This window comes from Acomys minous (genome assembly GCF_964271855.1).
Source record: "Acomys minous genome assembly, chromosome: 2".
Classification (NCBI taxonomy): domain Eukaryota; kingdom Metazoa; phylum Chordata; class Mammalia; order Rodentia; family Muridae; genus Acomys; species Acomys minous.
In genome coordinates, this window is record NC_140484.1 from 72,343,745 (window position 1) to 72,360,238 (window position 16,494).

General features: G+C 54.2%; 3 protein-coding genes and 1 long non-coding RNA gene across 4 annotated transcripts; 3 read left to right on the top strand and 1 right to left on the bottom strand.

Annotated features, from left to right (window-relative positions):
- Positions 1–330: 330 nt before the first annotated feature.
- Positions 331–2,607, top strand: LOC311592130. Its single transcript, XR_014777303.1, has 4 exons — positions 331–393; positions 1,548–1,739; positions 1,878–1,990; positions 2,196–2,607. It is a non-coding gene; the product is annotated as an uncharacterized lncRNA (long non-coding RNA).
- A 128-nt stretch (positions 2,608–2,735) lies between these two features.
- Positions 2,736–7,760, top strand: CORO1A (coronin 1A). Its single transcript, XM_084773896.1, has 11 exons — positions 2,736–2,891; positions 4,298–4,496; positions 5,340–5,462; positions 5,553–5,682; positions 5,766–5,950; positions 6,074–6,193; positions 6,386–6,490; positions 6,599–6,744; positions 6,835–6,892; positions 7,009–7,224; positions 7,546–7,760. Exons 2-11 carry the CDS (start codon positions 4,299–4,301, stop codon positions 7,648–7,650), a joined length of 1,386 nt encoding a protein of 461 aa, XP_084630022.1. The 5' UTR covers positions 2,736–2,891; position 4,298; the 3' UTR covers positions 7,651–7,760.
- Positions 7,761–10,830: 3,070 nt separating this feature from the next.
- BOLA2B (bolA family member 2B) lies at positions 10,831–11,631 on the bottom strand. Its single transcript, XM_084773903.1, has 3 exons — positions 11,418–11,631; positions 11,237–11,334; positions 10,831–10,971 (listed from the first exon to the last, which is right to left on the bottom strand). Exons 1-3 carry the CDS (start codon positions 11,478–11,480, stop codon positions 10,872–10,874), a joined length of 261 nt encoding a protein of 86 aa, XP_084630029.1. The 5' UTR covers positions 11,481–11,631; the 3' UTR covers positions 10,831–10,871.
- A 95-nt stretch (positions 11,632–11,726) lies between these two features.
- SLX1A (SLX1 homolog A, structure-specific endonuclease subunit) lies at positions 11,727–15,117 on the top strand. The gene is made up of 6 exons (XM_084773902.1): positions 11,727–12,087; positions 13,808–13,859; positions 13,964–14,302; positions 14,584–14,711; positions 14,829–14,913; positions 14,988–15,117. The coding sequence occupies exons 1-6, from the start codon at positions 11,909–11,911 to the stop codon at positions 15,015–15,017; spliced, it is 813 nt and encodes a 270-aa protein (XP_084630028.1). The 5' UTR covers positions 11,727–11,908; the 3' UTR covers positions 15,018–15,117.
- The last annotated feature ends 1,377 nt before the right edge of the window (positions 15,118–16,494 follow it).

A 16,494-nucleotide genomic window follows, 5' to 3' on the forward strand; every position in this document is an offset into this window, starting at 1 on the left:
ACATCTGCCTGTTTCCCTCTTCTCACACTGGACACTGTGCCCGGCATCTAAGAGCAGCGCGTGGCTGCCTAGCTCTCTCTCTCTCCAGCCTGAAAAGCTCGCTACCCCTGAAGGCATGGGTTTCACCAGTGTGCTTGTTCTCTGCCTGAGTGTGAGCAGTAGGCCCTCCGGGGCTGAAGGTGGCGTGTGCCTATATACTCCCTGCCAAATGCAAAGTACCACCAAGTAGTAGCCACCCTCAGGGTGTGTGTGTGTGGGGGGGGAAGGGGTGTCAGGTTTTTTTTTTTTGTAAGTGAATATAGTACTTTTTTGTTTGCTTGTTTTTGAGACAGGGTCTTGCTGTGTAGCCTAGGCTGGCAACCTGCCGCAGCCTCCAGAGTACTGGAATTGCAGGTATGTACCACCATGCCCAGTGAGCCTGCAATCTACAATGTTTAGAACAGTCTGGCGTACAGCAGCTGCACAATAAACAATAGCTATTACTGTTTGTAGGGGAGGGTTGGGGCAGAGTCTCATTTAGCCCAAGCTGGTCTTGAACTCCTTTTTAAAAAATTATTTATTTTTATTTTATGTACATTGGTATTTTGATTAAATGTATGTCTGGGTGAGAGTGTTGGATCTCCTGGAACAGGAGTTACAGACAGTTGTGAGCTGACACGTGGGTTGCTGGGAATTGAACCTGGGTCCTCTGGAAGAACAGTCAGTGTTCTTAACCTCTGAGCCATCTCTCCAGCCCCAATGAACTCCTTAATGTATCTAAGAATGATCTGGAATTTCTGAGCCTCCTACTTCTGCTACTGAGATTACAGGCATGCACCATCATATCTGTTCTTGTTTTTGTTTTTGTTTTTGGTTGGTTGTTGGTTTCTCTGTGTAGCCTTGGCTGTCCTGGACTCCCTTTTGTAGACCAGGCTGGCCTTGAACTCACAGTGATCTGCCTGCCTCTGCCTCCCGAGTGCTGGGATTAAAGACACGCGTGCCACCACGCCCAGCTCCAGCTCTGGTTTTGTTTTTTATTTTTTATTTTTTTCTGAGATAGAGTTTCTCTCTGTAGCCCTGGCTGTCCTGGAACTCACTTTGTAGACCAGGCTGGCCTCGAACTCACAGCGATCTGCCTGTCTCTGACTCCGGAGTGCTGGGATTAAAGGCGTGCGCCACCACGCCTGGCCAGAAAGTGCTCTTAAACCACTGAGCCATCTTCCAGCCAGCCACCTAGTCAGATGCTGGGTCACTTTACCACGCCCGGCGAGCACTCTGCCAGCTGAGCAGAGCTACACTCTCAGCCCCACCACTCTAGGTGGAGACTGTATTGTCCCTGTCCCTGGTCACAGAGCTTCAGGCACAATACAACCCGGCGCTTCGTAACTGCAGAGCACTTTAATCTACATCACTGCATTTGAGCTCCGTCAGCTGCGAACTGGGCAGGGCCACCTTTGTTTGCCCCTCACCTACAGAGACCCAGGTTTGGAGAGGTTGGGCCTCTTAGAGCCAGGCCCTTCTTGTTCTTTGAGCTACTTCTTCCTTGAAGAGCAGTTTCTTTTGGACAGGGCCTCGCTATGTAGCCCAGGCTAGCCTCCGGCCTCAGCTTCCTGAGTGCTCAAACTACAGATGACTATCAGCACACCTGCGTCCTTGAACTGTGATGACACTGTGCCTCAGCGCACACACACCACCCCCCAGCCTTCCTCCAAAGCCATGTGTTGTGTTTCCCCATCCTTTCAGGACAGCCCAAAGCTCTGGTAAGTGACAGTGATGCCAGAACGGACACCTTTTGGTTTTTCGAAACAGGGTCTCATTATGCAGCCGTGGCCTGGGACTGATTTGTGGACCAGGCTGGCCTTGATATCACTGTGACCTTTTTGCCTCTGCCTCCCCAGATTCACAGGTGTGGGCCACCAAATCTGTCTGTGAAAGCTAACATTAATTACCCCCGCCACTCTGTAGAAGCGCATGCAGATATCCTTGGAGTGATCATCTCTGTACGAGGCAGGTAATAAAGAGGGAAATGGGGTTGAGATTAAATTAATCTACCCAAGGTCACTCAGAAGAGTGACAGCCAAGAGTCACAAGAGTGCTTCTAGCAAAGGCCTTTTTTGCCCTGCCCTTGTTCATGTGACAACCCGCCTCCCCCTGAGGGACAGGAATGGACGTTAGCCCTCCTGTGTGTGATATCAGACTTCTGTGTGTGTACCCAGGGGCCTGGAAACGGTAGCAGACCGCCTCCACCCCGCAAAAAGCTGAGAGAGCTCTACAGAAGCGAGAGCCTGACTCACTTGCTCTCTCAACCCCGGCAGCAAACAGGTGCTCCGTAAAGCCCAATTATTTTACTTCTTCCGGGCCTCTACCCTGTGAAGCAGAGGGCGAGAGTGTCCCCCGTTGAAGCCCTGAGCCTCCTGAGAGGAGACATGATTCCCAAGGCCATCCAGGAATCTGTTTTGGGGGCAGCGACAGGAGCGGTCCCTCCTGTCGCAGGGAAGGCTCTCAAGCTGGTTGCAGCCCTGTGGAGCTTTCTCTTGTGCCAGGGAAAGGACCTCCAGTAGGCTGCGGGCCGCTGGGGGAGGGATGATGGAACGGGATATTTTTTGCGTTTTGACATTAAAAAAAGAGAGAGAGCTGATTCGCGTCAGCATCTGTTGGGGGTTGGAGCTGACAGCACGGGCGGGGAGGGGGGGGCTGAGGGGGTGGTTCCCAACCTCCCCGCCCAGGAGCGAAGGGCCGGGCCTTCATAAGCTCCGCCCAAAAGGGGCGCTGCCACTCGGAGGAGGCCGGCCGCACGGCGGCTGCTCATTCATTGTCTTGACAGAGCATCCTCACCGGCCAGCCTGCAGCTCCTCCATCCTCCTTTCCTTCCTCCTCCACTTGGGGGGGTCACGCTCAGCTCTCCTCAGCAGGTGAGGCTGGACGCCAGGGGAGGGCTGCTCACAAGGGCCCGGCATCGCTGCTATGGGCCACCTGTGGGGCCAGCGCTGGCGTGGGAGCAGGGTTGTGGGGGTGGGCGAGCTGTCAGGGGCATCAGGCTAGGGACAGAGAGCCGATTCGTGAACCCCGCCTGGAGAGCCGGGGACCAAGAAGTGCGAAGGGGCAAGTAGGTCCCAGAGTGCTCCAAGGTGAGGGCGAAAGACCATCGTGACCAAGATGGAGGTGGGCGCGCTGGGAGCGGGCGGCAGCTGGGCTCAGAACCTGTGCCCCGGAGAGGGAGTTTCTGGGCGGTGGGGAGTGGGGGCAGGGTGGGGTGAGCCAAGTAACTGCCCCGAGCTTTGAGACAGGAAGGGGTTGAGTGCAAAACAAGAAAAGACCAAGTTCCCCTTTCCGTGGTTTCCGGGCTTGGTACCTGGGTGGGGGAGGAGGCCGGGTGGGGCACATCTACCGCCCCCACCTCTGGATTGGGTTTTCCCCCCCAAAGCCAGACCGTTCACTGGGGGCTTATCTCCCCTTCTGCTCTTGGAGACTTCACTCACACGCTTCACCTGCTTTCTGTTTAGACCTGGGAGCCTCTTTGGGGATGGAGTCCCCGCAAGAAGAGGCTCCCCATTAAGGCCGAGCAGATGGATGAAACCTGGAGAGGTGGGCAGAGGCTCTGGGCAGAATGCCCTCCGTAGCGCAGCCATCGCTTTCACTGAGCAGGAAGGTGGAAGGCTTGGGCACGGGGATAGAGGCAGCCCCTGGGCTGTTCGCTGGCTGGCTGCTCAGCCACAGTGGGTAACCATCTTAGCGGACCTCAGGGAAGTCAAGGAAGCAGAGATGGCTCAGAAGAGCACCTGCCTTTTCTGAGCTGAGCTTGAGAGGCAGAGGTGTGGAGGGATGCTGAGACCCAAGCCAATGCTGCTTCTTGGGGCCAGAAACCTGGGGAAGCCATCCTGTGACCTCATTCTCTTCTGGGCAAGCTGGTGTCCATCCTCGTGTGCCATTCCTGAGCTGGAAGGCCAAGGAGAAGGCCTGCCCACCCTCTAGGAAGCTCTGTGTGGGTGGGAGGATCTGGGTGTAGGATCTGGAACCCTACACCCACAACAGGAGGGAATCCACACCTCCAGGGCGTCAGGAACCAGACCCTCAGAGCCTAAGGGCTGCTGGTGCAGGATTGAGGGTGTGGCTTGGAGCTCCTGGGAGTTTGACAGGAGGAAAACTGGGGAGGGTAAGCAGGCTGTCAGTCATGGAGAATAGTAGTAGTCGGAGGTCAGGGTGCCTCAGACACGATGCTGGGGACTTGTGAAGCCAGGCCAAGAAGGGTTGTGCTCTGGGGCTGGCCATGTGCAGCCAGAATTGATCTAGAGAAAAGTTTGCAATCTGTGTCCCTCAGGATGAGCCGGCAGGTGGTTCGCTCCAGCAAATTCCGCCACGTGTTTGGACAGCCAGCCAAGGCTGACCAGTGCTATGAGGATGTGCGCGTCTCACAAACCACCTGGGACAGTGGCTTCTGCGCTGTCAACCCCAAGTTCATGGCTCTGATCTGTGAGGCCAGTGGGGGAGGGGCCTTCCTGGTGCTACCCCTAGGCAAGGTGAGCTTCTGGGACAGCAGCGCTCCTGAGGAGGGTTCTGCTGCCCACCGAGACTGTGGGGACCTGAGTAGGGGACTGTGACCAAGCATTCCTGGGGTTCTGTGTTGTCATCTGTAAAATGTGATAAGGCCGTTTGCTCCTTAAATTCTCTGGGGACAAAACAAGGCAGGGCATCTCTCACGTCTTGGCCTGGGGGGGTTCTGCTCAGGATAGAGTTGCTCCCCTGTTCTCAGGGGTGAGGACTCCAGGTCTGGCTTGTGAGGAATTGAGCCTTTGGGGGCCTTCATCAAGTGTAAGCCCTTGCTCACAGGTGGAGCCTGCCCTCTGAGCCCACCGCCCTTCAACCCCAGTATACTCCTGGACTCTTTTACCGGGTGAAACAGGAAGGGGAGTTAGGCCCTAAGTTGTTACCTTAAAAGGGCCGATGGAAGCAGAAGGGAAGAGGAAGTGGTTGCCGCGTTGAAGCTGGGCCCGCACAGCTCTTGCTTTACACAGGAAGCAGTTGGCCCTCGGGAGAGGCCATTTCCAAACCTTTGATTATGTCTAGAGGCATCTAGGTGTGCGTGTACAACACACATCCTATAGCCTCCCACCTTATGCTCCCCCTGGGCCCCCAGAGATAATACTGAGTTAACGGGGGTCAGGATCTTGGCCAGGGTCTCATGCAGTTTGGTGCTAGCCTCCCTGGGTCTGGGGCAAAGGCCAAGTCCTCCCCATCCCAGTACCAACCCCCCCCCAGGGACCCCACAGCCTTCCTCTGTGTCCCTTTGCAGGGGTGTGGGGAGGTTGGATTGGGTTTGGAGGCCAAAGCGCCTCCATCAGAAGCCCCGCTGTGCCCTCCAGACTGGACGCGTGGACAAGAACGTGCCCCTAGTTTGCGGCCACACTGCCCCTGTGTTAGACATCGCCTGGTGCCCGCACAATGACAATGTCATTGCCAGTGGCTCTGAGGACTGCACGGTTATGGTGAGTCTGGGTAGGAATGTGGATTATGAGGGGTCTCCAGGAAGAAGCTGGATTTGGAAGTCCCAGAGACTCACTCGCCCCTTTCTGCAGGTGTGGGAGATCCCTGATGGGGGTCTGGTGATGCCCCTGCGGGAGCCCGTCGTCACCCTGGAGGGTCACACCAAGCGGGTCGGCATCGTGGCCTGGCACCCCACAGCCCAGAACGTACTGCTCAGTGCAGGTGCCATAAGGGTGAGGGGGGGAGGGCTAGGGCACGCGACAGGAGGGCCAAGCCTCATAGTTCAACGCTGGACAATTGTGCAGGTTGTGACAATGTGATCCTGGTGTGGGACGTGGGCACTGGGGCATCTGTGCTGACACTGGGCCCGGATGTGCACCCGGACACAATCTACAGTGTGGACTGGAGCCGGGATGGCGCTCTCATCTGCACCTCCTGCCGTGACAAGCGAGTTCGCATCATTGAACCTCGCAAAGGCACCGTGGTGGCTGTAAGTTGCCATGAAGCCAAAACCTTGGCCCTTGGATGTTGCTTTCCCTGCACCCACCTGGGGGTCTAGATGTCCCTTGGTGAGCCTGTGAGAGGCTGACTTAGCACATTTCTTTCCTCTCAGGAAAAGGACCGTCCTCACGAGGGAACTCGGCCGGTGCACGCTGTGTTTGTGTCAGAAGGAAAGATTCTAACCACCGGGTTCAGCCGCATGAGTGAGCGGCAGGTGGCGCTGTGGGACACGGTGAGTGCCGAGAAACAGAGCCCTTTAGGCTGGGACTCAAGGCACGGTCTCTGCCCCACCACGTGACCTTGGCCTCAGTTTACCTGCAAGATGGGGAGTTTGCATGCTTAGTCTTGAGGACCCTTGACCGCTTACTGTCCAGCGAAGACTGGACACGGCCCCGCCTATTGCTGTCCCCACCTGTCTCTACAGAAGCACCTGGAGGAGCCACTGTCCCTGCAGGAGCTGGACACAAGCAGTGGAGTCCTGCTGCCTTTTTTTGACCCTGACACCAACATTGTCTACCTCTGTGGCAAGGTGACTCAGTCAGGAGGGCTGGGGGCAGGGAAGTGGGCAAGTGGATGGGTGAGCACAAAGGCTGGTGCCCTGTGCTGCTACTGACCCGCTTGTCCATACAACCTACAGGGTGACAGCTCTATCCGGTATTTTGAGATCACTTCTGAGGCTCCGTTCCTGCACTATCTTTCCATGTTCAGTTCCAAGGAGTCTCAGCGTGGGATGGGCTACATGCCCAAACGTGGCCTGGAAGTGAATAAGTGTGAGATTGCCAGGTGACTGACCCCGCCCCCGCGATCTTAACCAGACCTTGGGCACCCAACGAGCCGTGTTGTATAGTGCCACTCCTCTTCCTGTTTCCACAGGTTCTATAAGCTTCATGAGCGGAAGTGTGAGCCCATTGCCATGACAGTGCCTAGGAAGGTGATGCTCCTGTGCTCCTTCCTCCCTGGGTGCTGGGATAGGAACGGACCGTGGGGGCTCACAGGGTGGGGCAGGAATGTAAACACTCTCATGACCAGCCTTGGCCTTGCCCACAGTCGGACCTGTTCCAGGAGGACCTGTACCCACCCACCGCAGGACCTGACCCTGCCCTCACAGCTGAGGAGTGGCTGGGTGGTCGGGATGCCGGGCCCCTCCTCATTTCCCTCAAGGATGGCTACGTGCCCCCAAAGAGCCGGGAGCTGAGAGTCAACAAGGGCCTAGACAGTGCTCGCAGAAGAGCTACACCAGAGGCCAGCGGCACTCTGGGCTTGGTAAGGCAGGTGGGAGCTGGCGGGGGAGGGGGCAGGGCAGGAAGGTGGGTAAGGCCAAGGCTGCATGGGAAGTGCTCAGTGTCTCACAGGGAAAGAGTTCAGTGTTTAGAGATGGCCAAGCTCCTCATAGAGGGAGATTCTTGAAGGGTAAGACCCCGAAGCCTTAAACACCAGGTTGCAAGCATATAGCCCTGCAGGAATGTGGGTAGCAGCTGCTGGGACAGAAGGGCCCAAGCCTTGCAGCTCTTGGGAAGGTTAACTGATGCCAGAGGAAGGAAAGCTACAGAAAAGCCGGGCCTAATGCAATGCTGGGTCTCCTAGGACGTTGTGTCACAGCTGGAGGGAGAGATAAGGAACCTGAAGGCCATGATGCAAAAGTTACAGGAGCGCTTGGACAGGCTGGAGGAGACTGTTCAGGCCAAGTAAAGGACCTCAGAGGCTTCAGCTGGGGCCAGCCATTCACTCTGCCCCCACCCCAACCCTCAGGCCATATCGTGAATAAGATGAAAATAATAAAATGGCTTTATTTTCTGGTACCTCTCAGACTCTGGTGAACTGACCAGCCCCAAGGCTGCCCTTTGGTTGCTAGGATACCTGCAGTGATGGAGCTGAGAGACTGTTCTCTATTTCCCAGCTCCACCTCAGAGTGCAAGGTCTGAGCCATCGAAATCCCTATCTTAGGGCCCCAAGAATGTGCATAGTCACCTCAAATCTTTTCTTGTGGCTTCTTTGGTAGTGCTGGGGGACAAAGTCACACCCGTTAATATGCTATGCAAGCTCTCTGTAAACTCTAGCTGTGTCCCAGACCAAATGAGCATTTCCTGGTCCGCTCCAGCACAAACTGCAAACAACCACAGTGACCACTGTTCCTTGTGGAGAAATCAAGAAGCACACAGTGACATCTTTCTTTTTTTAAGATTTATTTATTTTATGTATATGAGTACATGTCTTTATGCACACCAGAGGGGGCATCAGATCTCATTATCGATGGATGTGAGCCACCATGTGGTTGCTGGGAATTGAACTCAGGACCTCTGGAAGAACAGTCAGTGCTCTTAACCACTGATCCATCTCTCTAGCCCGACATTTTTCTTTTCTTTTTTTCGAGACAGGGTTTCTGTGTGTAGCCCTGGCTGTCCTGGACTCTCTTTGTAGACCAGGCTGGCCTCGAACTCACAGGGATCTGCTTGTTTCTGCCTTCCAAGTGCTGGGATTAAAGGCGTGTGCCACCTCGCCTGGCCTGACATTTTCCAAACTATAGACTCAAAGAACAAAAACAATGAGACTCTGATCAGACATGACTCACACTTGTAATCCCAGCACTGGGAGGCTGGACAGGCCTGTTGTGTGCTTAAAGCCAGAAATCCAACTGTGATTGGCTATAAAGCGAGACACTGCCTCGACAAAACAGAACAAAAAAATCAGATGGGGGTGGGGGAGCTGGTGCTGAGATGTGGCCTGGTGGGCAGCACAAGCTGAAAGGATGTCTTGGTGGTGTAGAGTGTTCGTCCTGCAATCATAAGGAGTGGAATTCAGATCCCAGCACCTGTAACAAACTGGGTAATCTTGCAAACACCTGTAACCCAAGCTCTGGTGTGGATGAGACAGGATTGCTAGAGCTGGCTGGCTGGCTTCTAGCCTAAAGAAGATGCAAGCACCAGGCTCAGAGAGAGAACCTGGCTCAAAGAGATAAATAGAAAGTGACAGAGGACAGACATCCGACATCCTCTTCTGGCCTCGTGTGTATAGGCATGTATACCTGCATGCACACACATTCACACATACACGTAAGTAAAAACAAATCTTGGGCTGGAGACATAGCTCAGCAGTTAAGAACACTTGCTGCCCTCCCTGAGGACCAATCCCAACACGCACATCAGGTGGCTCACAACCACCTGCAACTCCAGCCGCAGGAGGTTTGATGCCCTCTGCAAGCAACCACACCCACATCCATAAACACGGATAAGTCAGGTGTGGGGACACATGCCTTTAGTCTCAGCACTAAGGAAGCAGAGGCAGGCAGATTTCTTAGTCCCGGGATAGCCTGGGCTCTACAAAGACCCTGTCTCAAAAAACAAAACAAACAAAAAATTAAGGGAAAATTTTGACAAAACAAAGACTACGTCCCATAAGGACAAAGCTTAGGGACAAGGAAACGGCCTGACTCTGGACTGCAGAGCATGGAGCAGGGTCTGCTGACTGGCATTTCTGGAGTCATGGGCTAAGCACCCCCTTTCACGCAGCATTCTCCTACTGCTTCAGAGCATTTCCTGTGGGGTTCAAAGGACCTGGCCTCTGAGGAAAACAGGAAGGAATAGATCTCTTAAACCCTTTGTATAGTGAGGTGATTGTTCCGGTGTGTTGTGACTGTCTCGCACAGCCCAGCGTGGTCCTGAACGCCTGATCCTTGTACCCGGCAAGTACTGCTCTAGGTGTGCATCACAATGCCTGGTTCTTGGGGTGCTGAGGACTGAACCTAGGGCTTCGTGTACAGTAGGCAAGCACTGTCTACGGGCTATCTGCATGCATGCTTCCTGAAGGAGTGTCTTAGTGTGTAAGCAGATCTTGGTGCACAACTGGCGGGAGACCCTGAGATGAAACCGAGCATTTCTACAGGGTACCACGGCCATGGGCTGAAGTCATACAGTGCAGAGTACCCAGGACCGCAGCCCTTTTCTCTTCAGCACACCATGGAGTTATCTGCCTGCCCACTTGTGTGTCACCCTCTGACAGGGCATGAGGTCCTGGGCAAGTCTCTTCTACTCTATAAACCGGAGGAGGGACCATCACTGGGGGTGAAGGGGTCAGTCCTCTGGGAACGCAGGCTAGGCTACTCTCTGCATCTTTCCTGTGTCCTCTTTTGGCGGTCCTTGTGAGTCGACTGAATTATTAGTCCTCCAGAGGAACCAAAAATGTTCAGGAAATGACATCGGGGATGGAGAAGGCATCAACAGTGACGACCATGGCCTCAGCTTGACCAGGAGAAGGTGGGGGCAGAGGTAACTAAGTGGCAGGGACAGTCCCTAACCATATGGGTTAGAACTGAGCTCCGTGATGACATGTAGTCACAGCTGCATGGGACGCCAAGGCCAGAGGATCATCTGAGCTCATGAACTTAAGAACAGCCTGGAAAACATATTGAGACCCCATCTGAGAGACCAAACCAAACCAAAGATCCACAGTGGAGAGGAATTAGTTGTGGAGTAGCCTTGAGGCCTGTCAAGAGACCGACAACCTGATAGAAATTCTGTATCTTGTCTCTGACACCCCTCCAGGGTCCTGGAGAAACAGAGGCAAGGGGAAATGCTCGGGGTTTGTTGGTCCTGAGGCTGGCGGAGCAGGCACACCTTGCTTTTTGAGGGCTGCCCTTGGTGACAGTACAGAGACCAGCAGGGACTGACCGTGCAGGCTTACAAGGCAGCCTTGGCAGAGACTTAGAACAGAACTCTCATTTGTTTAACTTGGAAGCTAGAGGGCCCAGGAGAGAAATACATCCAAATGGGGGGGGGGGGGGAGAAGGGGGGGAAACAACCAAAAAACAACGGATGGAGAGTCAGGGAAACGCCACGCCCTTGACTCAGTCTCGGAGCACACTGAAACCAGCTGGACCAGATACACAATTTAATGGCTGTTCAGGTCTGAGCCTCTCATTGCTGCCGCTCTCGGGTCCACTGTTCTGGCGTCAGAGTTTTCTGTTCAAAGGCATGGATGTGCGGGAGCTCTTCCGCTAAGCACTCATTCACCAGCCTGGGGAGAGACAAGAAATTGGAAAATGACCGGCCTCAGGGTAGTGGGCTCCGAAGGTGGCGTGACCAAGGAGATCGGAGATGTCTCCAAGAAGTGGGAATTCGAGGAGGGTGCAGAATTCCAACCACAAAGACAGGAGCCACCCTCAGGGTTATGGGGCACATCGAGGGGCGTTGGGAGTTAGTCCCCACCCGGGCGGACCGAGACTGGGGCAGCGGTTTCCAAACCCGATGCCACGCTGGGCGAGGGGCTCCCAGGGGCTCACCGGTGTCTCTGGAGCAGTGGCTTTCCCTCGAACTTAGCCGACACCACCAGGACTCGGAAGCTGGTCGCGCAACGGTTGAGAGTCGTGTCCTCCACCTCCTAGCCAGCGGAAGATCCGGACGATGGAGCACTCGCCCGGGAGCCCTTCGACACCGCCCGCGACCCCTCGGTCCCACACTCACCACATGCTCTGCGTCCAGGTCCCGCTGCAGCTTCTCGCGGAGGTAGTTAGCGCTGAGTGCCATGGTCACAGCGCGGTGGGACCACAGCCCGGCATGTACAAAACCTCGCCTCGGAGCCCGCCACCCCGCTTTCCGCCCTCACTGTAGCCACTTCCTCAACGCCATTCACTTCCGCCCTTCCTGGGGCGGCCTCGAAGGCAGCACTTCCGCCTCCTGATACACCGCCCCCCTCCCGAATTCGCAACATTTGGGAAGTTCCGCCCCAGCAATTAGCCAATCGGCGCCGGGCTGGAGGGCAGCCGGTTTTTTTGGCCGCTTTTGCACATCCCCCTGCCGTCAGGCGGCGCACCAAGACGCTGCACGATCGTTCTCCAGTGCTTTTTCCTAAACAAACGTTCTGCATCCTGGCTAACCCAGCTCTTCCCGAGGTCGGGGGGTCCCAGAAATCACCCATCCACACACACTTTGGACCTTCAACCCGCAGAGTCCCGATGGGACACGCGGCAAGACCGGGGCGTTTCTTCGGGGTCTACCTGCTCTACTGCCAGAACCCTCGGCATCGGGGCCGCGTGTACGTGGGATTCACAGTCAATCCTGCTCGACGGGTCCGGCAACACAACGCCGGTCGCAAAAAAGGTGGCGCCTGGCGGACCAGCGGGCGAGGACCCTGGTAAGAGGGCGCCGGTGTCTTGCCGGAAGGCTCCGGGTAGGAGGCGGGCCGCCAGGGCAGAAGACTAATGACCGAGGTGGGGCTTTTTTTTTTTTTTTTTTTTTTTGGTGATCGCGGGCGTTTCTGAGTCCCTGGCCTGTCACCGAGGAGAGCGTAGCAGGGAGGCAGCACCTTGTGGATCTCAACACTCTGCGAAGGCTGGATTAAGACTTGGAGTGGTTATTTGGGGGAGCCTGTGCACAAGCTGCGTTGTAACTCCACGACCTGGGTATCGAACGCCCTCTTCTGACATCTGCGCCCACCAGGCACGCACGTGGTTGCACAGACATTCACACACACACACACACACACACACACACACACACACACACACACATACACACATATCGTATGCAAGCATACAAGCAAAACAGTCACACAATAAAATAAAATGAATCTAAGAAAATATTAAGTACATCAACGAAGCTATGGAGTCAACCAAGGTGTTACTTAGGGTTACTCTTGCTGTGATGAAACATCACGACCAAAAGCTATTGGGGAGGAAAGCGCGCTTACACTTACACATCACTGTTCGTCATTGGAGGAAGACAGGCAGGACCCCAAATAAAAACTGATGCAGAGGCCATGGAACCCAGGACCATCAGCTCAGGGGCTACACCACCCACAGTGGGTGGGGCTCTCCCATATCAATCAATAATCAAGAAAATTCTTTCCAGGCTTGCATATAATCTGATCTTATGGAGGAACTTTCTCAATTGAGGCTCCCTTTTCTCTGATCAGTCAAGTTGACATAAAACTAGCCAGCACAGTGCCCATCTCAACAGGTGAGTGGGTGAAGAAAATGTGACATATACAAGCTACAGTTAAAAACAAAAACAAAAACAAACAAACAGAACGTTTTGGGCTAAAGAGATGGCTTAGTGGTTAAGAGCACTGTCTGCTCCTCCAGGGGTCCTGAGTTCAATTCCAGCAACTACATGGTGGCTCACTACCGTCTATACTGGGATCTGATGCCCTCTTCTGGCAGGCAGGTGTAACATGCAGATAGAGCACTCATACATAAAATAATAAATTTTAAAAATTTAAAGTTTTATTTTTATTTGATCCATATGAATGTTTTCCCCTTAAGTGCACCATGTGCATGCAGTGCCTGCAGAGGCCAGAAGAGGGCGCCGTGCCTCCTGGAATGGGAGTTACAGATACGTTCTGAGCCCAGGTCCCTCTGCAGGAGCAAGTTCTCCAGCCCCAAAATGCAGTCGCTCATTGAGAAAAGTGGGTGGAGCTAGACGGCATCGTGTTAAGTGATATAACAGACAAACATCTCAAGTTTTCTTCAGGATTTAAAGAAAAAGTGTGAAAGTAGGAAGAGAATTATTTGGAATGATGAAGAAAACAAAAACAAAAGTGATTATATAATAAGAGGCATCAAATACAATGTAGGTGTAATATGTACTAGTATAAGTTGTTTTAAGACTGGGATCATGAGACAGGGGCCTTGTCTTAAGGCTGGGGCTAGAATACAGCTTCCAGAGGAGAGCGATCAAGAACTTGGTGAGGAGCCTGAGTGAGCTGGGCAAGTGCCTGCACCTCCATGAAAGGTTCGAGTCCTGATGGCTCCGTGTGAACCGGAGCACAGGCCTGGTGGGGGTGGGGAGTTCAGCTTCTAGCAGGGTTGAGGTGTGATGGAGACTCACTGGCCGTGCCCCTCTCTTCTCCCAAGGGACATGGTGCTGATCCTGCACGGTTTCCCGTCTGCTGTGGCCGCCCTTCGGGTAAGAAAGGCGTCCTAAGGGCAGGCTAGATTGGGGCACAGGATTTGTCTAGAGGACTTTGCCCAGGACCACCCTGACTTTGTTTTGCGTCATCCCTCCTACAGTTTGAATGGGCCTGGCAGCATCCTCAAGCTTCACGCCGCCTGACGCACGTGGGGCCGCGCCTGCGCAGCGAGGCTGCCTTTGCCTTCCACCTGCGTGTGTTGGCACACATGCTCCGAGCTCCTCCGTGGGTACGACTCCCTCTAACAATACGCTGGCTGCGACCTGACTTCCGCCATGAACTCTGTCCAGCGCCACCACCACACATGCCCATTGCCTTTGGACCGCCACCATCCCAGCCCTCGGTCCCGAAACGACCCTCTGCAAGTGAGGCTGACAGCGAGTGCCGGCCGGATCTAGGTGCCACGGCCAGCTGCACTCTGTGTGCACGTATGCTGCAGGTAGGGGTACAGAGCGGCTGAGACCCCGGACTTTGCCCGCTAGACATATGTCTGGGTGGTCCTTTCAGCTGTTTCTTGATCTATCAGAACCTGCCAGGGGCCCGTTAGATTCTCCGAATGGGCAACCAGTCACCTTGCGAGATCTTTCCTGGCCTCCTGAAGTCACAGCTCTTTTGTGTGCTTCCTGCTGTCCCCCTGTCTCTTTCTTGTCTCACAAGCTGTGTGTTGCCTCAGTTACTTAAAAATTACTTCCGTATCTCCTCGCCTGCCACCTCCGACAGGATGAAGAGGGCCCCCTGTGCTGCCCCCACCCTGGTTGTCCCCTAAGGGCCCATATCATCTGCCTGGCCGAGCAGTTCCTGCAGGAAGAGCCCGGGCAGCTTCTGCCCCTGGAGGGCCGTTGTCCTAGGTGAGCCCGGCCCCTCCTCCCAGCCTGTGGGGGCCCTGGGGAGAAGTTGCCCTGTGTGCCAGTCCTGGCTCGTTGAATCCTCACTCTGCCATCTCCACCAAATGCACCCTTTGGCAGCTGTAAGGAGTCACTACTTTGGGGACACCTGGTTGGACAGTGCCACATGGATGCTGAGGAGGAAGAGGATTTGGAATTAGAGGAGGTGAGAGGTAACTCTGGCCCCCCCTCCTCCTCAACCCTCCTAGACTACCTCTGACTCACCCTCTGTCCTTTCAGGAACACTGGACAGACTTGCTGGAGACCTGATCCTATGTGCCCCCAACCTTCAGCGCATACCTCTTCCGCCTCTCCCTTCAGTGGTCGGCAGCTTTTACTTAAGCACAATAAAAAGGATGAGTTAAGTGTACGTTCTGGAGTTTTGTCGGAGCCAGGCAGGAAGTGAAGTCCAGCCTTTGGGCTGACCATGTGGCCTCGCTGCTCTCTTAACCTTTCTCAGAAGTAACAGATACTGTCTTCATTCGCTTTCCCTTAGCTATAATTAACATGGGACCAGTAACTTGAGGAGGAAAAGGCTTGTTTCATCTTATACTTACAGGTAAAAGCCCATCAGGAGTAGGAACTCAAGGCCAGAGCCTGGAGCCCTGACTGTGCAGGCATCTGTTTATTGGCGCCATCTGCCTGGTGCCTTAGTCACATGACTACACAACCCAGGGCCACCTGCGTAGGGGTGGCACTGTCCACAGTGGGCTGGGCCCCTCACATCAATCAACAATTCAGGAAATGCCCCCACAGACATGCCCACAGGCCAGGCCAGCCAGAACAGTCTCCCGATTGAAGATCCCTCAGAGAAGGCTGGGCTGTGTGAAGGTGACAGTTGACACTAAATAAGAGAATAAATAGAGGCTCAGGAGACTAGGCAGGTGGCTTGGAGCCTGCGTGTCTGCCTTACAGGCAGCACCAGGGAAACCAGAAATGTGGAACAACCAGGCTTGTCATTTCAAGGGAAAAGATGCATAATCTGTTTTCCACCCAGAAGTTGGGGAATGGAGGTGGCCAACAGGGTAGACAACGCCTGGGCTATCTCTTTGGCCAGGCCTTACCTCCAATCCCCGAAGCTCCCACAACCAGGACCAGAAGTGGTTAATAGTCTAGGTGACCTATGTACTATCTGCATGACCAAGATTACACCCGATCTTCCCCTAGGCCCTTAAGATAACAAGTGTAGGGGCTGGAGAGATGGCTCAGAGGTTAAGAGCACTGGCTGCTCTTCCAAAGGTCCTGAGTTCAATTCCCAGCAACCACATGGTGGCTCACAACCACCTATAATGAGATCTGGTGCCCTCTTCTGGCCGGCAGTGTACATGCAAGCAGAATACCATATACATAATAAATAAACCTTTAAAAAAAAATAGCCTATGTCACCTGTCTCTAGAACCCACCTTCATGGAGGAAGTAACCACCTTGAGAAGAATTCAGATGAAATTATGCCTCCTTGTGCACATAGGGCTGTGGTATACCAGGAAACCTTTTTCTGAATTGCACTGTACTTACATACATCAGCCTAAAACAAACTTCCTGTGTCACACTCCAGAACTTTGAGCCACCGCCAGCTCCTGAGTCCTGTTGAATCTTGTTGCCTCAGCAGGTGGGTGGACACTCTGAAGACCTCCAGTGTCAAGCTTGCTGCTAAATCTTAATCTACATGTTTTGGACATGGGAGTCACAACCTATACCAAGTCAGTCTGACCACCTGGCCTCAATAAGCCAATTGAAAGAAGTGGAA

What these genes read in the sequence shown, in the direction of transcription:
- CORO1A (XM_084773896.1), top strand. Translation starts at nt 4,299, where the DNA reads ATGAGCCGGCAGGTGGTTCGCTCCAGCAAATTCCGCCACGTGTTTGGA. An exon ending in TTGTCTACCTCTGTGGCAAG is followed by an intron (nt 6,491 to 6,598) that starts GTGACTCAGTCA and finishes TACAACCTACAG; the next exon opens with GGTGACAGCTCTATCCGGTA. An exon ending in CCATGACAGTGCCTAGGAAG is followed by an intron (nt 6,893 to 7,008) that starts GTGATGCTCCTG and finishes CCTTGCCCACAG; the next exon opens with TCGGACCTGTTCCAGGAGGA.
- BOLA2B (XM_084773903.1), bottom strand. Translation starts at nt 11,480, where the DNA reads ATGGCACTCAGCGCTAACTACCTCCGCGAGAAGCTGCAGCGGGACCTG. An exon ending in ACCTGGACGCAGAGCATGTG is followed by an intron (nt 11,335 to 11,417) that starts GTGAGTGTGGGA and finishes TCCGCTGGCTAG; the next exon opens with GAGGTGGAGGACACGACTCT. An exon ending in CCACTGCTCCAGAGACACCG is followed by an intron (nt 10,972 to 11,236) that starts GTGAGCCCCTGG and finishes GTCTCTCCCCAG; the next exon opens with GCTGGTGAATGAGTGCTTAG.
- SLX1A (XM_084773902.1), top strand. Translation starts at nt 11,909, where the DNA reads ATGGGACACGCGGCAAGACCGGGGCGTTTCTTCGGGGTCTACCTGCTC. An exon ending in CTGCTGTGGCCGCCCTTCGG is followed by an intron (nt 13,860 to 13,963) that starts GTAAGAAAGGCG and finishes TCCCTCCTACAG; the next exon opens with TTTGAATGGGCCTGGCAGCA. An exon ending in TGTGTGCACGTATGCTGCAG is followed by an intron (nt 14,303 to 14,583) that starts GTAGGGGTACAG and finishes CACCTCCGACAG; the next exon opens with GATGAAGAGGGCCCCCTGTG.